The following is a 25,362-nucleotide window of genomic DNA, read 5'->3' as shown; positions in this document are numbered from 1 at the left end:
TCCTCCTCCTCCAAGCCTCCTTGATCTGGTCTCCAGAGAGTGTGATTCACTTGGTTTCTTTCTTTCAACTGGGAAAACAAAGCTATGTGGCACGGTCGTGTTGTACTCTCCACCCTTTTTCTTATCAGGAACGCCCTTGGACTGGGTTAATGAGACAACACTGCACACGTTGTCAGATCCCTGAAGTCCGCTATTCGAGACATATGTTTTGGCGTCTGCCCCTCTACCATGTGCAGGGGTCCCTTGGTGCAGCATCCAGTACTTCACCATGCAAGTCTTTGTCCGTTCCAAGTGACTACGCCCCCGCCGTCTGAATCACACGAACTTGCCCTCTGTGATCGTGTCCAGAGTTTACCAAACCGTTTCCATCTGGATCTGTCCAAACCAACTTGATCACTGCTGTCCTAGACCGACCTCCATCTAGAAGACAGTGGCGAGGGCCACCATCCGGTCCTCTGATATTGTCACCCCTGCTGTTGGTTCGTCTCCTTCTCCCTCGGATTTTCAACCGAAGTGATTGCCCTCGGTGACTCGTTCCGAAATCCCGGTGAATCCTGTTATTCTCTGCAACACCACCTCTCCAGGATCGCTCACTGGTCCCGGCAGTCGTCCTCTACACTGATGGTTCTGTTGACCCCGCCACAGGTAGGGCCGGGCTGTGTCTACATCTCCCGTCCTGCCCCTGAGCCTATCAAACTGTCTCTCGAGTTTTGACGCATCTCCACCAGGCTGGAACTAATAGCCTCCTTGCTGCCCTTCTCGCTGAGGCATTTGCTGGGTTACGATTCCAGGTCTGCTCTCGACGGGATCGCATTTGGATCTGGGGAAAATAAGGACCTCATCCTCCGAATACGAGGGTTAACATCCACACTTCAGGATGCAGGCCGCCCTGTGACATTCCTATGGATACCCAGTCATGTCGGTATCTTGGGGAATGAGGCAGCAGATGACCTTGCCAAGACTGGCTGCAACAAGGCCACACCTGACTACGTTGTTCCTCGAACACTCTTACAGATTAGGACCCAAATCCGCCGCAAACAGAGAGAAGCTCGGGAAGCAGCCATCCCCCTGGACTCCCCGCCCACATGGTACGATGTCCTCCGTAAACTTCCTGACCTCTCGTACGTCTACGGGAAAGGGTCGCGGAAGGGGGACGTGATTGCTGCCCGTATCATCATTGGGTATGACTTTGCTTGGGAGATTGGTATCCCCACATCCCCTGAGCAACGCTCTTGTGCGTTATGCAGAAGACCCGACAGCCGCACCCTTATTCACTACCTCCTAAGATGTCCCCACACACAACGCTTCCGTGACGCCTGCTGGACCACCACTCCACGACCCCCTGACGGAGACACGATGATCCTCCCAATACTGGCCAGATATTTTGTAAATAATATTGATTATGTGTTAAAGGAACATCCTTCCTTCCTTAGGCTTTAGTAAGCCCCTTTATAATATTTATACTGTATATACTTTTCACACTTGCCAGATGATTCTGGTGTCATTGTACAGGGGTACCTAGTGACAGCACTAGGATCCCGCTTCCTCTATCAAGGAATAAACAATTGAAATTGAAATTGAATACCATGAATCCCTTTTTTACGTACAACAAATACCACTGGAAGTCATCCCTTATAGTTCCTGAGAAATTTGCAGACAAGGTCTTGAGAATTTCAACTACCAAAATTTTCTGCCACTTTCTCAAGCAATATTAAAATGAAGAAAGTGGTTCAAAGTACTAGCCCCGTCCTGTGTAAATTTCAGGTGCCAGTGGCCTTTGTCCTTAAAACTTCAGAAAAAAATTGAGGAAGTTTTCACATATGACTTTTCACTCATAAATCATAAAGCTAGGATTCCATTCACACGTTAGTAGTTGCATTCGTGTTAGCGCCAAAAATAGATCACACTGAATTGCACACGGTTGTTTCCATTGGCACGGTTGCGTTAACGTTATGCGTTTGCAGTACATGCCAATCGCTCCCTGTAGCAATTGAAAATGCAAATGCGTGAATGGAATCCTAGCTTTGGCAGTAATATTGTAATACAGAACCCAAACCCTATCTTTAAACTTTCTATGAGAATTAAAAATACATGGATTAATTTATATAACAGGCTCAATTAAACAATATCAATTCAGATCAAAAGATTATTATATTTACACACACACAGTAACTAAGGAACACATGGATGAAGAAAAAATTCTGTGGTAACATGGGGAGAATCTTGTTTTCAGCGAAAAGATGCACTGTGAGTAATGAATATATGGCAAGCTATGAGAGCTGTACACAGTGTTGGCGTTGCACAGGCAGCCAGGAGGGCAAAGCCAAGTGGACGAGACCCCAACAGAATTGCCAGTAACTGAGGCAAGAGAGGTTTGTATACACATCCAGCCATCAGTACAGCCACAATGGGTCGCACAGCAGCTGCTAGGTCACTCCGCCACCACAACCACACAAGCAATGCCATGTTTAGGTGATGCACCTGTCAACAAAATAGATATCAGCATATATATATATATACAGTATATATATATATATACATATATATATATATATATATATATATACATATATATATATATATATATATATATATATATATATATATATATATATATATATATATATATATATATATATATATATACATACATATATATATATATATATATATATATATATATATATATATATATATATATATATATATATATATATATATATATATATACACAACAAAATTATGTGGGTCATATAATCTTTCAAAATATATAAAGAACACTGTAGAGTGACTTACTAGACTAATGTTTGCATCTAGGCTAATCTGAATATATTTCCAATCAAACTCCAGGCCACGGGCACCAACCCAGAGGGGAAGGGCCCGGGTCAATAGGAGATCAGCAGCAGCCCAACCCAGACCAGTGATCAGTATCTTGATGTAGCCAGCACCTGGCACCCTACCCATCACAATGCTGAGTCCCATCACATCTCCAAAGTCGACTGTGGTCTTCACCATTTCCTAGAAGAAAAAAAGGAAATATACAGTAGATATAAAATAAGTATCATTAGCCAAGGGGTCGACGTGATTCGAGGCTTTCTGAGCTATGTTACTCGACCTGCTGATCAAATTGGCTCCCAATAAATTAAATTAAACCCTCAGGACAGATATCCATTAGAACTGAGGATGATCCATAATCCTGATGGTTACATTGGCTTAGGTTACTGCCTTTTAGCACTTCCTGTACTCTACAGCATATCTGACCAGACACCAATTTTATCGTAAAACTTACTGTAGCCAAGCTTGCTGTTTCTGGTGGTCCATCAGATGTTGGAAAGAATGTAGCCAAGAGGAGCATTTTACAGAGCTGAGTGAGCATGTACATCCCGCCCACCTGCGCACACTTCCAGAATGCCCCATACTCTGGCCTGGAAAAGAGATAATACTTATATATAGATCTCATGTACTGTACTTACATAATATACTTATAGAATACTCAATACTCAGAGCTGCTTGGACAGATAAGTAATTGTAATTATAAACATCATTTATGTAATTCTGTACAATTCAGGAAACAGGCAACAAAATTTGTGAAAATGTACAGTACAGTACAGTGTGTGTGTGTGTGTGGATTATGGTATTTACTGTACTGTACTATGATTATGCAACTTTGGTAAAGGCGGAGCAGACGGATAACACCAGAAAGAGTTGTTTGATTTTGTTAATTTTTTCCACAGATGTTTTTTGGATGATGGTAAATAATAAAAATAATATGACAATGCACAGAACCTTACAGAACATAATCTAACCAAAGAAACCAACTTAACCTTACCCTAACTTCCGAGCCGGGGCAGCATATTAAATAAAAAAAAAAAATACTTATATATATTTGGTACCAATGAATGCAACTTTCTTGAAGTGGCATAGTCTAACTTAAAATTTTTTGTGGACATTATAGTACACTCGGACTGAGCTGCTCGGTTGTTGTACTGAAACAAAAAGCAGACGACAACGCGCGCCAACACAACAGATTTTTCGGTGGAAAAGTTACAGTAAATAACTAACATCTTTGTGTACAATGCACAATGCATATAGAGACATTTTAGTGTCAGATGATCACTTTTCCCCTTATTTTAACCCATAATATCCCTCAACCTTCACACAACCTGCCCCACTACAGGTTAAAATTCGTGGTAGGACCAACACGGAACTTCAAAATTCTTTTTATATAGAGAATGAGAAAAAAAATACTTTATTCTATTATGTTTCTGTTGCAAATTTGTATTTTTCGAATATTTTAACTGATATGACACCCAATATTGGTTGTTCAAAGTGGGCAGGTCTTATAAGTAGAGGAAAAATGTGGGGTAAAATATTTAAAAGAACACCAAACAAAACCTTTGAAAGCCTTACCCAACCTTTCTTAACTTGTAAAAAGGTTAATAATTGCTTACGAGTTTACGGGTCCCTGCTCATCTGAACACTGAAAACAGCACCACCATCACATACTAAACACCAAAAACACGAATACGGTGCTTTTTAAAAGTTTTAGGGGTTTTACTGGCTAGGAAAGGTTAGGTAAGGTTTTCAAAGGTTTAGTATTTTACCCCACAATTTCCCTCTACATCAAAGCCAATATTGATGGCAATTGGGAAGTCATATCTTCACGGAGGCTGATTTGCGACAGAAATGAAGGTCAGATTCTTTTGAATCAACACAAAATACACCAGGAAAACTTAATTTTGTTAGTAGTTTCCGTTTTGGTCCTAAAGCGAATGTTTACCGAGAAAACTATAAGAAAATACACATAATTAAAAAAGCAAACTGTCGTATCGTGTTTAGCTGCCCAAGCAGCAAACGAGCCGATCAGCAAGGAGGGGGTCCGATTAATTACCCAAATGTCCCAAATGTACCCAAATGTAGCCGCAATGATGTCAAATAATGGTCCTACATGAATAAATCGGACTGCCAATCACTTCTCAACTGGTATTTGGTGTCACGAAGTCACAAAAAATTGGTAAACTTAATTTAATCTGAGTTAATAGATCGAGTGCATGTACCTAACCTAACCTAACCTAACCTCGACTAGTATTTGGTGTCACGAAGTCACAAAAAATTGGTAAACTTAATTAATGAGTTAATAGATCAAGTACCTAACCTAACCTAACAACACAACTCAGATTAAATTAAATTTACCAATTTCTTGTGACTTTATGACACCAAATAATAATCGAGAAGTGATTCACAGCCCGAATTACACTTGTACGACCCTCATTTGACTTCATTGCGGCTACATTTGGCTACATTTGGGTGATTACTCGCTCCCTCGGTACATGCACGCGATCTATTAACTCAGCTTAAAGTAAGTTTTCCAATTTTTTGTGACTTTGTGACACCAAATACCAGTCGAGAAGTGATTGGCAGTCCGATTTATTCATGTAGGACCATTATTTGACTTCATTGCGGCTACATTTGGGACATTTGGGTAATTAGTCGGACCGGCAAGGAGGTGGATAAAGGGTAACCGGATAAAACCCCAACGGACAAAACCCGTCTCATGTATAAAATATAAAATAAAACACTTTTATGTTTAGGTTAGGTTAGGTTAGGTTAGATTAGTGTTGATAAATGACAACCCCGTTGGGGTTTTGTCATGGAACCGGATAAAGTTAATGAACGTGGAAAAAATGAACAACTGGGTGTTAACCGTCTGCTTCAATATTACCCAAAATTTCTAAATTAGTCTACTCCAGGAACCTATAAACGAATACTTTCAAATTTATTTGAACTCCTAGTTCGGATGGCCATTATATAAATGAGGTTACACCCTCAACAAATTCCAGAGCCAGGACTAGCCAGCATCCTCCACTTTTTAACCCAACAAATATATAATCTTACGAGCCATATACGGGTTTAATATTGACTATGTCAACATACTTACATCCCAGAGTATTTGTAGGTCAGGAAATACGGCCCATAGGCCAGGGCAATACAATTTCCAAAGTGGAAAAACGTCATGTTGATCCTGATAACAACCTTCGGTCGGCTCCAGCCTCCAGCCCTGGTTAGGTGTAGAGGTTCACACTCACCAAACCCGAGGTACAAACCCCTAAATCCCGAATCCCTAAACCTTTAATTCGTCATGCAGTTTTACATTGATTAAGTATGTATAAAAACAATCTAGGTATGCCAAATAATGGTTAGTAGTATATAGATTCCACCAATCAACAAAGCCAACAGATTCTTATTCCCAGTAAAGGTTAATTATTACCCTTCTCACTTTTCAGCTTAGCACTAACGAACCCGCTGTACGGGCTAGAGGGCGGCAGGTAGAGTTTCTCATATTCTCCCGCCTGTCAACTATAAACAGCGGCTTTTTTTTTTTTTTTACGGGAATTAGCCAACCCGGGCACAGGTCAAACGACCCACAACGGAGCCTGGGGGGCGAAAAAAAAGAACGGAAAGAAATTGAAAATATAGAAAAAAAGGTTATACTGTATTAATCTACACCACGAAGATGCCGGAAAACCAGCTTTTTAAAGTGAGACAGATTGTAAGAGCATGGAAACACAGAAGAAGGCAAAGCATTCCACAGTTTGGCTGTGTGAGGAAAGAAGGAGGTACTATAACGGGTTATTCTCGTGTGACCGACATCCACAGAGAAATGGTGGGCACCGCGGGCAAGACGTGTGTTACGAACCCACGGCCTTGCCGGCGGTACACAGGATGCCAAATCCACTGAACATTGCCCGTTAAAGTACCTGTAAAAGAGAGAGAGTGAAGCAACATTGCGGCGAAGAGAAAGGGGAGAGAGATTGTCGACTAAAGGAGGAGAGTTAATAAGACGAAATGCCTTTGATTCCACCCTATCTAATAGTTGGACAGAAGAAGAGCCACCCCAGATATGAGAGCAGTACTCCAAGTTAGGACGAATGAATCCCTTATATACTTGGAGCAACTGCTCAGGAGTGAAGTAGCTACGGCATCTGTACAGAATTCCCAACTTTCGGGAGGCAGCTTTAGTTATACTAAGGATGTGTGATTTCCAGGACATATTGGAGGAAATGATCAATTATGGACTACCCACCCATCCCATTGAACACTCTTAGTAAAACGAGCATTAAAAGGTTACAAACAGTACAAAATATAGCCCTCAGATTTATATATAACATAAAATATACAGACCAATCAATAATGAACAGCTACACAAGAGAGCAAACCTCTTAGCAATCAATGTAGAAATACACAACAAAGCTGCAAATATTTGGAAAAAAGTGACTGAACTTAACACAGAAACATATCAGAACTGGATAAATAATATAGACAACGAAGAATTCCAAGAACACAGTTGGTTAAATCAGCCAGGAAGAAAGTAATTGAACCATGGTGATAAATGTGTTAGTCGCGGCCATATATACCAGGGTTCAGAGTGACGTCACTGAAGCTTCATTGAATCATTTAGATGCCTCATTGAAGCATTTAAAGCTTCGAAACACGAATTCTTGTTATACGTGTACCAGAGTCGCTTTTTTTATTTAAGTATTTTAATGGAATATCTTACGTAAATGAACAATAAAGACACTGAAAGTGAAGAGTTACTGTATATCAATGGCTCTCATGGCCTCAACTCAGGGCTAGTAGCGCTTCTACACGGACTCATGGTCATATAACCGACATAAATCAGTATATACATTAAAAGTACATTAAAACAAATCAAATTTATTGTCCAGCTTTAACTTTAAATAACATTTAGGGAATAATATAACGAAAAAAAAACATAAAGGTATGGCGGGTATCGAACCTGAACCACCACGTATGGTAGGCAGGACACTTATCCACTACACCTCAATGAACGTGTAAAATATTTGTACTTTAACTATTACTTATATTTCATAGTCCTTGTCCACTCGCTGAGCTTAAGGATTGGAGTAGCTCGCCCACAATCCAGAAAGGTACAGATGTTGGGTGGATAATAATAACATTACTGACATGGCTGGACGAATTGAGAGCCTGAGCTCTCTTAGTGGCGCACTAATTGCTGATAACTTTTTTAATCGAGTTCCCCGAGCTTTAAGAATTTTGTTAAGGTTTGTGATAGTAAATTCATCGTGGTTCAGTGCTTAAGGCTCCTTGCTGTTCATGGTGGGCCAGGTTCTATACCCGGTACTGTATAATAGTTTTGTTTTATAATTTTCGCCAGCTTACTAGTAGTTTGGGTGGTTGGTCTATCCAGTGTTAATACAAGAGAAAACTATGGACCGGGAAACCTGCCATGTTTGGTAGTGAGGGTCTCACTGAATAACACCCTTCTCACACCTGTCAGGGCTGAGGCTCGAACCCTTGACAAAGTAGATACGCAGTACTGCTGCACTAACAAACCCCATTACGTATATGTTTATATTAAAGGATTTGTAAAACAGCCCAAGAACATTTAAAGTGAAGGACTGTGGTCACCAACCATCAGATATGAAGACAGTATTCTGATTGACTGATTATGAATGAAACATTAGCATTGAAAATGATCATATCTTTTTTAGTAGTAATACAGTAATATCATTATTTTAACCTGGTAGTTACTAAGAATAATACTTGCCTTAGGCTGGTATTAATTTACATAAGACGTCACATTAAGACTTTAAAGACACGATTTTGACAGACTTATTGATTTTTATTGGAAATATATCACATGTACAATAAAAACACATTATGGATAGTAGAGTTGAGCACTTAGAGGCTTTATTAATACATTATACTTCATTTGTAATACATTACCAATTATGTAGCTACAAAATTGTTAACAACAGCATTATACAATAAAGTACACATAAGAGTATGAACTACATATACAAGTATATTTTATAGTGCATAATATAATAGAGCTACGAGGATAACACAGGAAGCCAGAAGTTGTGGTTCTCAGAGTTTTGGATGTTTTAAAATTTTCCTTCTGAATTACGTACATGAAGTCTAGGGGGGGGGGGTGGATATAGGAAATCCTCCAACCCAATTGCAGTGGGAGATGCATCCCCCCATGGATCTTTGCCCTTGCTTACACACTTATCTCCTAATCCTTTATCCTGGGTTGGGACAGATGTAAGAAGGGTGTTATCCAGTGTAACCCTATTAAAGCTGGACAATAAAAGTCGTAACAAACAAACTGCTGTAACTACTGTACATCTAATATATGACAGCCAAACCAACATGGATGTTACTTCACCAGATGATGAAGATGTTGGTTTGGTTTTGAAAGGTTAAGTTAGGTCAGGATGATTAAGAGAATGAATAATTAAATAATGTTAGGTTAATCTGGATTAGGTTCAATGTGAGTTTGCAACCTTTGAGATTTTAAAATTATCTCTAAATTTCAAACACATGGAACCCCTGAGTTATTTTGCTCTATCATAACAATATAAATTTCAGTCATAAATTAATTAAAAACTTACTAAAAATATATACAGTACTGTACTACTGTTCAAGGAACACGTCACAAATGTTCACTCCAAAAAAAAATGACTAGAAGTTCATTGCACATTGTATTTAAAATCTAAATGCTCTCAACATGGCATTCAAGGATTCTCTATATAACTTGAGTAGCTGAGAAAACTGATGGTAGTGTATAATTTTCCCATATATTGACAGGGATCTGACAAATGAGTAACATAGTTTGGTACAAGCCATAATGTATACTGCTTAAAAAAAAAAATATGGTTATCTCTGAAAATTTTTTTAAATTTTTGATGCATAAAAATTAAGATGTGACAACAATGTAATTTAAATATACTGAAGAATAAAACTAATCATACTTAAGTACCATGTAAAATATCCAGTCAACAAATCGATTATAAAACCAAAGTATTTTAATAAAGTTAAATCATTTTCAACTCTTTCTTATTCAAGTAGTGGGATAAGATCATCAAGCTGGGGTAAGTAATAGTCTGCCAGCAGTTTGTGCTTCTCCTCATCAGAGCTGGCAGCCCAAGCTTCCAAGTCTTTCATCTCTGTAACACCACTCAGCACTACCATGGTGTGTAGACCACAATTTTTGCCAAAGAGAATGTCAGTATTGCATCTGAAACAAATATCATAACAGTTTCAATTCGGGTAATATTTCCATAATGCTGGGAAATATACAGGGTGAGCATAAAGTCTTTCCCTGATTATGAAAAATCATATCTCGAAGACCATTCTAGATAGAAACATGAATGTTGTAGCATTGTGTAGACAAATTCATGGATTTTTTTTTCATGCATATTTTAAGCTGCAAAAAACTGTATGTTTGTACCTAGCATATGTTTTGTGTAATAAATGTTTGTAATCAGGGAAAGACTTTATACTCACCCTGTATATGACACTCATTAATATTCCAATACAGGTATCCGTCATTTAGCGATCGTTTAATTGGTGATAATTTGGTTCAGCAATTTAAAATTTTTAACACCCTTTGTTGTTTAATGATACAGTATGCAATTTTGTTTAGTGATCTTTGACTCACTGGGAAAAATTAGGGAGGAAAGTCTGAAAAACTGGGGATTCTGTACTCCAAGTGCACATAATTACGATACTGTACTGTAATGTGGCGTAGAAATAAAGAAAATACTGTACTGTATAGTACTGCATAGCCATTTGACAATCATTCACGAGACACAAGACAGAGAACAGCTAAGAGATGCCAACGCTGTTCCTCCCAAGCTCTATCCTAACTGCCAACCACTTAAGAACTGTTTATTCCCTTTACGTTTTTTTTTATTTGCACATCCAGTATGAACGATTGTGTGTGCATGTAACAGGGTAAAAGAAAATGAAGAAAGTTACAAATATCTATCCAAAATTACGAGGTGAACAATAACATAGCCCACAGCTCAGCATCACCCACTCTGAGTGCTACTGGGTGATGAGTTGGCCAGTCGGTGACTGCTACACAATTAAGTGCCATCTCCACAGATAATATTTCTCGTTATCCCTTGTTTAGGATATTATTCTCTTGTTTCTGTTCTCCCAGTGATCTGTTTTTCAGGAACGCATCCGAATCGCTAAATGACAGATACCTGTACTACTGTACTATGGTAAGGTGCATCCTTTTATATATTATACTGCATTTCAGAAATACTTGTAAATTATAATGTCAATATTACATGTATTATACAAAATAAAATTAGACTATAAATACAGTGTACTGTACTGGAAATAAAAAATTTTAAAAAGTAACTTTGTAAAAACTTTTAAAACACAAGTCATCCAGCAACTGAAACATTAATAAATAAAAATTTGGTAAAGGCCTGCACCTTAGAACATGGGGACTACCATTCGAGGACCTACAAGGACCACCAGTGTACTTAATTAGGGTAATTTAAAGGTGGTAAGATACATAAGGTCACAGGAAGAAGAAAATGCAACCAAGCTTACATGAAGAAAAACTCCCTGTGGAAAATTTGAATCTATTTAATCTCCTAAAAATTTTGGGTAATTCTATGGATATCTATCAAAATTATTAAGCTGGAAAAACTTAAGAGTAAAATATACTGCATACAGTATTTAGAAATATATAATTTTTTCTGAAAACTTTGTAACAATGAATACAAAGTAAACTGACCTGTCTCCAATCATGAGGGTGCGTGAGGGGTCCAGTTGGTATTGGTCCCTTATGGAAGAAAACATCTTTACCGAAGGCTTGCCCATAACTACTGGTGAACGCTCAGCAACTGTCTCCACACATTTAACAATTGCACCTGCCCCTGAATATTGGGAAATGCAATCTAATTAGTGGAATAACTGTAACTGTGTAGCTACTGTAATTCTCAAGCAACTTTTTCTCTGATGAGTGAAAAGTACAGGCATGACATTTAGATATAAAATTTATAAATAAGAAAGTCTGGAAAATGCTTCATAAGTCTCCCAAATTCTCTCTCTTCTTCTTATGATTTTTTCATCTTTCACATTAATGCTCTTAAATACTTCAAATCCTAAACAGGACAACTTCATTTCTTTCTCATTTGTTACATTAAGGAGCTGCTCAAAATGTTCTCCTCACCTTCCATTAGCTTTTGTCATTGATTCCCATAATCCCATCTGTATTAACCTAGTTTGACTGATCTAACCTAATGTGTTACTCTACAGTGTTTTACCACTTAGGCAAATTCTGTCAAAATTTATTTCCTTAAAAACCTCACCATCGGTACTTTTCACTACATTAAATAAGGATTTGGGAAAAAAAAATGTAATTCAAGTGATCAATCTGGATAATGACTGTTGCATGATGTTTGTAATTAGTCTTCTAGGGTGTCTACTGGCCAGAAACAAAAATTCTCTGGCTTTTCCAGGTTTTCCAGGTGTAAATTTGACAAATTTGCCACCCACCCCAAGCCTAGTGATGAACATAGGCAAAAAAACCTTGACACCCCACTTCATATTTTTCTCCTCGGATTAATGCGGTTCACATGGGTCAACTTGGACACTCCCCAAAAGCTGGAAATCTGGCAAAAACCAAAAAATCACACTCCTAATCTACCTATATGACTCATGATTAATATGTGGAATAAACCACTTAAATAAAGTCACTTAATCATAAGAACAATTCATTTCTGACAATACTCATTGCAGAATTAGTATTTTTAACCTGTAATATTTGGTTATTTGATCCCTAACATGAAATATGACAGGTACACAAACAATTCAGTTATTAGAGTGGACTGTTTACTGCAATTTGTTCCTAAAAGTTTAATTATTTACCTATTATATAGTACACCATTAATTTATGGTAAGATTGCTGTCAAAATAACAATATTTTGAAGTTGAGCAGAATTCACATAAAATTCCAGGTTTATCTGTAAAATTCCCTTGCTTTTCCAGGTTTTCCAGAGCAGTAGACAGCCTGTCTTCTCAATTATACTTGCATCCCATAAACCATCTAGACTTTGTTTTCTCACATATACTACAGTAAACCCTCTCCAACTCAGACTAGTTGGGGGAAAGGGCAATCCGATAATGCTGATTTTCCAAGTAAACCAGAGTCTAACCTAGGTCCAAAATCAATTAAGCCTGAGATAGGAAAATTAGTCCGAGTCCAACCTAGGTTCAAGAAAGTCTGCGTCAACTACCCTGAGAGATTCATTATAAAGAGCAATACATACAACAAATACAATGTAACTGGACAATTTGTATAGAAAATTATTGATAATACAGTGGTCCCTCGGTTAACGAGCGCCTCGGTTAACGAGATTTCGGTTAACGAGTTACCTTCCATAAGATTCTTAACTTCGGTTAACAAGCAATCCCTCGATTAACGAGTTTCTTACGAGCCGACCAGAACATGTTTTCGCTTGCATTTGGCGGTCCACCAGCTGTAGTATTAGTCCGCCAATACAGTAATCGGTTCTAGGGCTTAAATTCCTTACCATTTTAGCAAATATCAAGAAGTTTATACTATTCAATAATTTTAAAAGTTTAATATTAAATTTTTTAGTCATTTTAACAATTACTGAACATAATTGAAGGTAATGAAACTAGTTTTATGCATGCCATCCAGCCTCTCAACACACCATACAGGCGTCAGTCTTTGTGTCTTTTTAGTGGAGGTAACATCTTGCTTGAGACTTTCTTCAACTAAACGCTTTTTTTCTGTGTTTCCAAGCAAATTATTGGTCATTTTGAAATTTATATTACATATTGACAATATATAATGCAGTGCAGTGTTGATTTAAAGAAAATAATCTTGAATTACACCAAGAGAACTAAAATTTTATGGGTGAAATGGCGCCATGGGGTGACTTCTCTTCTCGCTTCTCCTCCACCCCCATTCTAATTCCCATCATCATCATCATCATCATCCAGGAGCCTTCTACACACACACCTAAAAGTAAGTGTACTTTTCTACCTTTTTTGTTGAATTTAGGCAATTTTCGGTGAGCTGGAACCAATTACCCAAAAACCCATTGAAACAATGGTTTCGGTTAACGAGCAACCTTCTAGAACGGATTGTGCTTGTTAACTGAGGGACCACTGTATTCATCAGCTGATCACGTGGACACAGCAGCCACATCACGTGTTCTGACTCAGCTACTTTCAAGACATTATGGATGGACTACAATGCATTGAGTATAGTAAACATAAAATTTGTTAAAAAGTGTTTTGAAATGATGGAATTAGTGTTAAAATGAACAAAAAAGAGAGAAAAAAGTGGTGTCCAAAGACTTTATTACTTTATTCTACTCACTGGTCATATCCTCATTGCGTTTAGTGTAAAAACATTAAATATGTGTTTAATATTTAATTTCTTAGAGAAGCATTAAATATTTTTAATACTGTACTATACTCATGTTTCAATAAAAAAGTTTATAAAAGTTTAATATGAAATGAAGACACTTGATAAGCTGATAAAAATATAGTTTTCCCTCGCCCTCAATAAATGCCAACACAAGCAGCACATCATCTACTATTCATGTGGATACTGCGGTAGTATCACATATTCTCACTCAGTTACTCTCAAGATATTATGAATGGACGATAAGGCATTGTACAAACATATTACAGTACTAATTATGAATTACAGTACAGCTCCTCCCCGACTTATGACGGGGTTAGGGACCGACATCCAGGTCGTAAGTCGGAAATGCTTAAATAACACATAGAAAATCGAAAATGGGGGTCTCTTTTTCTTCTCAGCACCACAAAATTCTAACTTTTAAGCTTGCCAGCCATTTTAAAGAGAATTACAGATGAAAATTTTGTCTGTGTACTGACTTTGGGACTCGAAAATACGTAATTTGACCAAATTTTGGTACGACCGAGGCAGGTCGTAAGTGCGGGTGGTTGTAAGTCGGGGAGGAGCTGTATAATGTAAATAATAGAAATAATTAGTTAAACATATAGAAATAATGAGTTATTTATGATGATAAGCAAATGCAATAACACTGATGATGGATGCAACTTACTTGAACTTACCTACATATTCACATAATCTCCACCGAACATCCACATTATATCCACTATTGTACTGTACATTTATTTCAGATATTGTCAGAGATGGAAGAAAAAGTGTCCGAGGCCAATCCCCTATCCGAGAATTGTGGGGGTCCGAGAGGGCAGGGGTTTACTGTACCTGTACTGAATTAACCTACTCAACAAGTTAAACATCTTCACTTTCAAGTTAATGCTGGAGAATAATATTAAACTGTGCCTTTCTCATCACGTCATACACACTTTCCTTTATTGTACAGAAAAAAACAAAAATCCTCTAGTTTGACAAGAAATCCTGTTGGTAATTAAGACTTAAATTGAATGCTTTACCTGTCGTAAATAACACAAACATCACACTTAGTTACACAGGTACAGTATGTATATAAAGTTACAAATATATCTTACCTGGCATTACAAGATTGCTAGAACTGAGAGGGAATTTTTCATCAGTGTTGGTGGCTATGAATAAACAATCTGGGTCACTGAGGTATGATGCAGCTCTCATGACTTTAGGGAAGCTGATGTAAGGATCCAGACCAACGGTTACAGCCCCTACCTCAGGATCCAACTTTAATGTATCCTTCAAGTCAAAGACGTCCCCAGAAAAAGGTTCAGGCTGCAGTAGGAATAAAATACAATAAAGGTATAGAGTATTGATTACTACATATCTTCCAAGTAAAGAGTGTCCATTAAATACCCGGTATTCCAGATTCAGTAGGACTGGAGCATGGTCTTAAGACTACAGGTACTTTCTAAATTTCCCCCTTATCTTATAAAAGCAATTATGGTTGAAATGACTGGCCCAGTATAATGAACTACACTGCAGTACTGTACAAACTATTAATTATTCATCAAATCAGGACAACCGAGCCATACAAAAAAAATTGGATTTAGCTTATGGGCACTTAACTGTAAAATGAATACATTGCCAACAGTGGAATAACCACCCTGATAGGTGAGAATGGTAACAGAATCAGGGGATCAGCATCTGTCAGAAGGCTTGTAAGAAAAAAGAAAACCCTAAATATTGTATCTACTGAAAACAATACAGTTACCAGGTACTGTACTAAATATAACATACCTCAATTCCTGTGTGTGCAATTCCCACATTATCCAGCTCTTGAGTGATCCCTGAAGCTCCAACGATGTATACTTTTTTGTTGAAGTTTTTCTGTTTGAGATAGAGGGCTGTCACATAGGCAGTACACACTATCTCTTCCTGGGAAAACAAACACCAATGAGAGGGGCAGGTCAGAGGTGTGCTACAGTGAAGGTACAGTACAGTATAGGTAGATGGACTGCACATAAAGAACAGTGTAACATGGCTGGTGAGTCTATAAATATGAAGGTCAGTAAAGTTATCTGTCCAAACCCATATGTCAGTTGAACAAGTAAATTGGTTGGTTTAAAAGGAAAACCCCACAAAACCATAACTAAGTAATTACAGTATTACAATTCTTTACCTTTTGCTTGCATTGTAAAGCAACAGTTACAGGGGCCTCAAAGACAGAACATAGTAGAGGAGAGTGTTGTAAACAAGTACTGAATATCATCACATTATAAAATGTATTACATTACCTTGTCAGCAATAAAGCCAAGTTTCTTACACTTCTGAGCATATTCTTCACGTGATTTTGAAGAATTGTTGGTAACATAAAAGATTTTCTTCCCTAAAGCTCTCAGTTGGTTTAAGGCTTCATTTGCTTTGCCTATTGGAGCATTAGCACACCACAAGACTCCTAGAATTAAAAATCAATATAAATATTATTTATTGAACATCCACGTTTATGTATCAGTATGCTACACAATGTATTCTGGATTAAACAACAAAAAGTTGGGTGAGTAATCCAAGCTGGTATACCGGGTATTCTAACAGGACATACCTTGAGCTTACACAAAAATCATTCATCACCTTAATTAAGTGTTATGCACAGGTATGTGGTGCAACTTCTTGGAATATCTGTGTCTCCAGAAGTATCATATTATAACTTCTAAACCATCTTGCAATATTGTAATGGACTTCTACTCCAGTCTCCATAATCCAGTGTTCCCATAGTGCTGTGTTCTGAAGTTGTACAAGATTTTGAAAACTGTATAGTACTACAGTAAACATCACCACTTAAATTTATGATGTTAAAACAATACTGAACAGTTATTAGCTGCTGTATCACTTATTTTTTCTAAATTGCATGGTAATATTGGGATATTTTTTCAGTTCATTGTATTGCATTTGTATTTATGATTAAGTCAAAATAATGATCAAAATGTAATATTCTTGCTTAGTACTGTACCCAAATATACATTGGAGTACAGTACAGTATTTCTTATCTAAAAAACTGTAGAAACTATAGTATACTGTACATTTAGGTTGAGTTATTATTATTAAGTTCTATAACCTTCTTTAAAATATCTGGTATCAAAGGTCAAAATAAAAATAAAGATGAATTCATTTTTATTTGTTTTTCTTTCAAAAGGCATGATTGGTGGGTTGATTTTTTTCCTGCAGCTACCACAAATACTGATATATATTAATGTATTTTGTTCTTTGTTTCACTTACTCCCTCTCACTTCCCTCTCCCCCCCCCCCAAAAAAAAAAATTCCTCTAGACCTTTCTGTTGTTCGTATTTTAAATAATACACTTCAGTGGTTCATTGCTGGTACTGTAATGGTGGATGAATGGCTTGCCTCTTAATGAGCTTGATTGGATTTTCCTCTTCAACTTCCTGGTAAAAACCTTCCTTGCATGAATAGCAACACTGCTTCATGGAAAACATGTCTGCGAGGTTGGCAGCAGGAGTTACTCATAAACACTGTTCTCTTTTGTGACTGTGAACTGCTGTGTTTAAATTGAACATGATGCGAGGCAGCCAGGAGGCCCACGGGAAGTCATCTGAGGAGCTCTTCGCCTTCATTTTGGTGAGCTCATCTTCGATTAACTGACTGTTTCTCTCTCCATCATCTCCCGGCCAGTGAGTGAAGTAGTCTATGGTATGCAGGTTCAGAATCTTCCTACCAACATCACTGAGGAACATATGGAGAGGTCCTAGATAGGCCAGCACCCGTTCCTCTATCATGGTAGAAACTTCATCTGTTGTAATGGTCTTAAGAGGAAACAGCACATGAAGCTTTGTGATGTGGTCTGTAACATGTCCTATGTGGTTGTAAGAGCCATCAGGGCAGTGGATCATGCTGATGAGGTTAATCTGAAAAAGATTTAATGATATGAGTGATTTCTCAAGAGTAAACACTTATTAAATTAATGTACTGTATGGTCTTATAAAAGGTACCCCTGTATTATATTGTACATTAACACACACATACATGAGAGAGAGAGATATGTAAATATACAACTTACTGGTCATACAATATGAACAAAGAAAAAAGTGATGTTACACCCCCTAGCAATCTGTTCCAAAACTCATGATGAAGAATTTAGGTAAAGTGACAGCAAAACTTCAAGGTTTAAGCCTGAACTTTATCAAAATTCTTCATCATGGGTTTCAAAACATACCAGTAAGTCATGGTAAGTGTAATGCAAGTTTTAACTTTGAGTGTACATACTTGTACAGTATAAGCAACAATGCATAAAGTCCAATTGTTTATTAATGAGATTAATGATTAATTATTTGCAAATATTTTTAAATACTTCTTAATGAAAACGTATTGCACAAATACAAAAACCCAAAAGCATGAGAAGGAAGAGGAGGAAAATTTCATAAAGAGGTTCACAGCCTTATCCTACCTGATATCTATCTAGAAATTTCTTGCTTGTGCCATGCTTAACAGGAGGAGTGGGACCAACTCTCTGGCAGGTGGGGCAGGTATTACAATACTGCTGAACGTAGCTCCTTGCTATCCCATAATACTCTTTGCTGGCTTCCCTCAGTATCTTTTTGTAGCCGGTGTGTGGGATAGACTGACTGTGTAACTTGTGTATAATATGATACAATTTACACGTGTTGACCACTTTAAGGTAACTCCGTGATGACCGACTAACTGTTGCTCCTGTGAAATAAGAAATAAAATTTCAGGACTGGTATTGATGATAAACATAATACTTTCTAACTACTGTACTGTAAATATTATCTCTATTCCTCCTTTATCGTTTGTAATGGGACAGAGAGATTAAGAGTTACAGAAACTTAATAGAAAGAGGGGAAGTTGTTGGAGAGTTGTGTGACATGTATAAAAAGTAGGGTAACTGGACAGACCTAACACTTCACAGGTACACTTAGCTTAGTAATCCTTATCACTTCAAATCAGTTGACAGTGCATACTGCACTAAGGTAAACAAAGAGTTTTTATGGATATTTTCAACTAGGACTAAGATTAACTAAAGCCTCACTTGGACTCTAAACAACAAAGCCTGGAAACCCAGGAGATCCTTAAAATATTCAGTGAAAGAAAGATATAAAAAAAATTTGAGATTCGGGAATACCTGTACTGTACAATACAATGTTTCATTTTTGGAGACTGTTTTATTCCTTTTTATAGAAAAGATAACATTATTTTCTCAATTAAGTTCAGGAAGGTCAAGGACACAGCTTACCTTTTTTTGGGATCACGAGGACATCTTTTAAGCCATGTTTGGGAAGGTCAAGGAGCCTGAAGCACTTTGTTTTCACCCACCACTTGAACTTGGGAGAAACCTTCTCCTGAGGATTACGGAGATGACTAATGATGGCGAGGAACTTGTCTTCACTGAGCATCTTGCTGCTTGAGGATCTGCTCAGTATTTCATCCGCAAATTCTGCCATGTATAGTTCGTGATCGTCCATGATGGATACTCTTGGTGTCATAAGGCCTGAAATGTTTTTATTTTCTTGGGTTGTAGGATTTTCTTGGCTGTGTGTAGCAGCACTGATGGTGTGACATTACTTCCGTTTTGGTAATTTTGGTCGCAACTGTAACACTTCTAATTGACTTGATTCTACTCTACCCACATCATTTGTAACCTTATGAAAGAGATAAAAATAATTGTTTAACAAGAACATTACACATCAGTATGTATTTTTAAAGTAACTTTCTTTTTTAAGATACTTTATTGAGACTGTAAATGCACTAAATCAATATCTAACAGCAATGGAAGGATGAGAGGTTGGTTCTTAATGCAACATAAAGATCTCAACACTACTGGAAATAAGCATCTGGTGGCTTTGCTGGTTATCCTTGGTCAAACTGCCTTAATGTTGAACACTGTTTCTATACCCACATTCCTTGTATATATTCACTGTGTACCCATATTGTCTACATACAAACTGGATCAATGTAAACTTGTATGATGAATTTTGTATTTTTGGTTAGTTAGGTATCCAATAAAAAAGCCCTACCCTAACCTAACAATTAAAAAAAAATGGTTTTTGCCAACCCTGAAAACATCTGACCTTAATTTCTGACAAGAACCACAAGCACTGCAAAATATACTTGTTCAATGGAATAATCACCTGATACATATTGAACAATCATTTACCTCAGAAAAGAAAAAAATTTCCTGTTGCATTCGTACTCCAGATTGTCATTAGTCTTTCACTGCTGATGGAAGCTTTGGTTCTCTCCCATTATAGAACAAATCTTTTGTTTGCTCTAGCTAATATTGTTACAACACACAACAGAAGCAAGTTTTCAGTGTCGCTCTACTATTACAATAATTTTTTTTTTAGTACATAGTTCTGCTATAACGATAATTGTGTTCTTGTAAAATATCGTGTTATAGAAAATCGCGTAATAGAAATAACAGGGCTTATGGAGAAAATAGGGTTAGGTGCAGATTACTCGAAATCGAAAAAATTTAGTAGTTAGCCTAACACAAAGGATAGCACAGTCTAAATAAATGTTACATTCATATCTAATAATGAAATCATACAGTAAATGTAACACTTTACTTGATGGGGGAGAAGGGTGATTTTGAGGTTGATAAAATCGAGCTTCTCTTCAAGTGTTATATCCTTTCTTTTACGATCATCACCGGGAATTCTATCACCAGAACGCTTCTTGTTGATATTCTTCTTTACTATATTCACAGTTAATACTGTACCACAAAATTGGAGAAATAGTAAGCAAAAATCGCGTTATAGCAAACAAGCATTCGCGTTATACAAATATCGTACCTAATTCATAAATCGCGTTAGAGCAAATTCGCGTTATCAAAACACGCGTTATAGCAGATCACTGTACAGTACTACTCTTCAATCTTAGTCTACATGTGTTAATTAATATCTGACTCTTTATGGTTGGCATTCTTTGATTATTGCGGAATTTAGTCTGTAAAGATTACCCAGTAATACGGTGTTTGTGCTAGTTCTATATACTGTACCCCAGGTTCCATGTTTTACCATTCTGTTCCCATCTGGTTGATTATCTGTTTTTGTGTTGTTGTTTTTTGTGATTTTTTGCCATCCCACTTAGACGAATACGTTAGGTTATGAGAGTTTAAATTGTCATTGCAAAAAAAAGTCATCTACAGGTATTTGGGAATTGTATAAGTGGTGTGTAATCACTTCTAACATCATAAATGAAGAACAGATCCTAAAATTCCATCTACTGTCCAAGTCCAAAGTGAAGACTTAAGATTTAGAGCCAGAAGACCCTGACACTAGTAGCTACAGCCAATCAAACTGATCAAAAACACCTTAACAATAATAATACACTGTTGTGTTGAATTTCCAAACTCTAAGTTTTCCCAAATTGTGAAACCCCATATAAGAGTTCACAAAAGCTATGGCAATACAAACTGGAATAATTTTTGATACAATGAAGATTATCGAACATCATATTTCACTGCTTGTAAATAATAATAAATGTGTTTAAAATTAGAAAACATAAAACACTGGAAATCAGCATTAAAATGAATCAGAACACAATAATGTATAGTATGCTCGCTACAGAAATTATCTGCAAGGTGGGGTCCGATGTATGTCAAAATGAACACTATGACACCTGTTGTCTCGATTGGGTTGTCAAAATCCTTTGTCTGTTGGAATTATTGTCTAGCAAAAAAAAATTTTTTTAGATACTCTTTGTAGCACATAAACACCAAATGTATATTCTAGTACAGTATTAAGAGGCATCCTATTTTTCAATTATCATTCAGTAATTTGTACTTAACCTTTGTACAGCAATATCTCTGTTAGCTGGAATCCCTCAATCCTGAACTCTCCGATACATGGAATTTAAATTTTCCGAAGGGCACAATTTCCGGAAAATTCCGAGAAAATTTTCCTGATACCTGCAAAATTCCAGAAAATTCCGGGAATGGAGAATTTTTTCTGGGTTTGAGAGATGAAAATCAGGTGCATTTTCTGCGAATTCAAAGAAAAATTTTCCGTTACCCAGAAAATTACGGGGATGAGCGATATTTTTCCGGTTTCGAGAGAGTCGTCTCGTTACCTGGAAATCTCTCATTCCCGGAAGTGCTCTGCACCAATTGTTCCGACTAATGGAGATGTCACTGTACTCTTAATATGTGCAGTAGGGTTTTACCAATTTTTTAAAGAAAACTGGCAATAAACTAGAATAAATGGCCATGAACTCAGGCATACTGGTACCCTGCATAAATGAATATGTACAAGCATTGAGTCAGCTGTTGAAATTTGGTGATTTATGAGACTAGAATCAAATGATAGGGATACTGTATTATAAATGATGACGTGACAAAGTGACCCAACCTAACCAACATAACATTACTGTACAAGCTTAGGTGATCTCTTAGTTTGGTTAGGTTCATGTCATCTTTTATAAATGGTTAAATGCCACAGTCTCACGGCAGCCATAAAATGATGAAAAAAACAAGCTTTCCGTGATCACTGTCTTCAGCATAATGTATTGTTCAGACAAAAATGACGACTGAACTACAATTCTATTACGAATGATAGCAAAGTCTACTTGCCATTCCCGCAGTAAATTTAAAATGTAGTGGATATAGGTACAGCAGCCATATTGGCAGACTGTGATGTTAATGGTATGGTTAGGTTAGCTTAGTCAGAAAGAAGGGCATCTTAATAACTAAAATATCATTGTATAGTCTGCCCACACATGAGCCGTACCAATAGACATCAACGTTTCTTCACATTTCCCATACCAGACCAGTTAACTATATCAAGTATAATAAAATAACTATCATCTTCAACAATGTAAGCTTACTGTAGTGGTATTGGTGACTGTACTCTTTCCACACCAACCTGGCCCATAAGTCACGCCCCTCTTCTGTACTAATAGCTGATTGGTTCGTAGAAAATTCAAACTAAACGTGTTCACAATTGGTAAGCAGAACTGTTATTATCTAAAATAATATACCCCAGTAATTTATTTTTTTCCGGGTAATAACCCACAGGTCAAATACTCTGAGGAACCAATCAGCTATTTGTAGCTATAGATGAAGGGCATGGCTTACGGGACAGCTTAGCGTGGTAATACTATAGGTTGTCAAATATTGCCAAACTTCATAATAATCACTAAGTCTTTAACTACCTGTATAAAGACAAATTGGGTTATATTTTAGTTTGGGTCATCTGAGGAATCTTAGGAATTTAGGTTAGGTTAGATATAGCTCCTGGGTTCTGTGGCTAGGTTAGGTTAGATCAATATAATTCAAAACACGCCCAAACCATCGGAAACACATAGGGATGACGGAAACTATAATTTTACAGATAAATTGTACATTATGCACACCCTCAGAACTCATACCTGTACAATTTCAGATGTGAGCAGCATAGTTTGGGAATTCTGGACTATGGTACCTGTGGGGAGTCAAGTGATTCCATAACTCCAATCTTCACTTGTTCCTGACTAAACAACATTAAATAACCTAACTAGACCTTTAAAAACCACTTCTAAGCTGTTAATTGCCTACATCAACTTCTAAAAGATTCCAAAAATGCTCTAGTCACACTTTTACAGTTGTTGCATAATGTTGCTCAATTCTTATTACATCCTTTACCAGATATTGACAGTACTTACCATCACAGTCAGTAAGAACTATGTCAAAGCTGTCTAGGAATTCTTTGACATGACTCCTCTCCACCAGTTGAGGAAACTTCCCAGGCATCCTCTCTCTTCAGCTGCTGGTTCTGCTGAGACACGGAAACAACATAAGTGATCCAACCAATAACAAAAATCTTAATAAAAGACAAACAGATAATCGTTAATGTATGAGAACACCTCTACTGCCAGGTGTTGTTCGATCTCGTTCATTTTTTTCCACAGATGTTCTTATCATTATACAGTACTACAGTAGTAAGTATTTTAAAATAGGCGACATTTACTAGAACCTAATGGAACCGGACTTAACCTACCTAACTTCCTAGGCTCCCTGATCCCCAGCCATACAAATCAGAAAGCAGAGTATTTATTTTGATATCTGGTACCAATAAAAGCAACTTGGCTGAAGCATCACGGTGTATGGACATGAGTTGTACACTGACGACACACGGTGACGGCTGAATTTTCGGATGAGTATTTACGGTGAATAATTAATTTCCTCGCGTACAAAACACGTAGAGACATCATTTTAGTGTCATATGATCAGTTTTTCATCGTGTTTTTATCCAAAATTTCCCTCATCCTTCATACCCTGCCCACTACAGGTGATTTATGATCATAGAGCAAAAAAAAAAAAAAAAAAATCATACTTATTATGAAAATAAAAAGTTGTCGCCTTTTTTAAAATACTTACTATAATAGTAAGAACATTGTGGAAAAATGAACGTAATCGAACTAGTGTAAGCCTACTCCTTCTGGAGGTAGCGGTTTCTTTATAAAGTATAAAAAAAATCATGTTCTGAGGCAGTCGTCTTCGATTGTTGGTTTTCAGATTTCGAAATAAGTCTAGAATAAATATTTAAAATATTACAGATACTGTACCACCAATAATATCTGCGTGTAAGAAATATATTGTTACCGGTTTACCCCAAGGATACCCCAAGATCACCCAGCTGTGAATAGGTATCTAATTTAAATGTTTTTCAAACTATATGTATGAGACTAATGTATTGTTAAATTTAAACCCCTGAAGTTAAACAAGTATACAGATTCAGGGCAAATTACGTTTGGACCACCTTAAAAAGGTGTGGTGATTATGCTCGTGGGACCTTTCTCTGGGCATTATGATGTGTTGTGGGACTTTTCAATAAAGTTCTACAGCGAGACGACCATTTTATCCCCGGGATTATCTAGGTTTGTGGTGCCTCATCCCCAGTACAATGTGCCATATGGCACCACGAAAATTGTGACCAAGTCCCAGGTTGCTGATCTGACTTTCTGCCTCATTTACACTCAGTTGCAGGGTCTTAACTGTCTCTCCTACTATTGACAACACCACAACTAAAACCTTACCCATTCTTGATCTGTTTTATTCATTCTATTTTATTCTCCTATGTCAGTTGATATTAATACTGAAGCGGGGCCTTCTCGGATGG

At 37.1% G+C, this 25,362-nt stretch overlaps 2 protein-coding genes across 7 annotated transcripts; both read right to left on the bottom strand.

The window, feature by feature from the left end:
• Positions 1-2,132: 2,132 nt before the first annotated feature.
• LOC121861718 (transmembrane protein 147-like) lies at positions 2,133-6,094 on the bottom strand. Its single transcript, XM_042359632.1, has 4 exons — positions 5,939-6,094; positions 3,290-3,425; positions 2,797-3,018; positions 2,133-2,481 (listed from the first exon to the last, which is right to left on the bottom strand). Exons 1-4 carry the CDS (start codon positions 6,013-6,015, stop codon positions 2,230-2,232), a joined length of 687 nt encoding a protein of 228 aa, XP_042215566.1. The 5' UTR covers positions 6,016-6,094; the 3' UTR covers positions 2,133-2,229.
• Positions 6,095-8,650: 2,556 nt separating this feature from the next.
• On the bottom strand, positions 8,651-24,400 carry LOC121861717 (glycerol-3-phosphate phosphatase-like). Of its 6 annotated transcripts, XM_042359631.1 has the most exons (7): positions 24,241-24,397; positions 23,906-24,015; positions 16,528-16,688; positions 16,031-16,168; positions 15,355-15,565; positions 11,588-11,729; positions 8,651-10,066 (listed from the first exon to the last, which is right to left on the bottom strand). In XM_042359631.1, the coding sequence occupies exons 2-7, from the start codon at positions 23,991-23,993 to the stop codon at positions 9,886-9,888; spliced, it is 921 nt and encodes a 306-aa protein (XP_042215565.1). In that variant the 5' UTR covers positions 23,994-24,015; positions 24,241-24,397; the 3' UTR covers positions 8,651-9,885. The 6 variants fall into 6 exon arrangements, 2 of the variants coding, with proteins under 2 accessions (XP_042215565.1, XP_042215564.1); XM_042359630.1 differs by lacking the exon at positions 24,241-24,397 and having other exon boundaries at positions 23,906-24,155; XR_006088064.1 differs by lacking the exons at positions 8,651-10,066; positions 11,588-11,729; positions 15,355-15,565; positions 16,031-16,168 and adding exons at positions 16,862-18,153; positions 18,693-18,955; positions 19,500-19,754 and having other exon boundaries at positions 23,906-24,018; positions 24,241-24,400.
• Positions 24,401-25,362: the final 962 nt, after the last annotated feature.

This window comes from Homarus americanus, unplaced genomic scaffold, assembly GCF_018991925.1.
Source record: "Homarus americanus isolate GMGI-L3 unplaced genomic scaffold, GMGI_Hamer_2.0 scaffold43243, whole genome shotgun sequence".
NCBI classification, from domain to species: domain Eukaryota; kingdom Metazoa; phylum Arthropoda; class Malacostraca; order Decapoda; family Nephropidae; genus Homarus; species Homarus americanus.
Note: the sequence above shows the minus strand (reverse complement) of the source record. Positions and strands in the feature narration are given on the sequence as shown.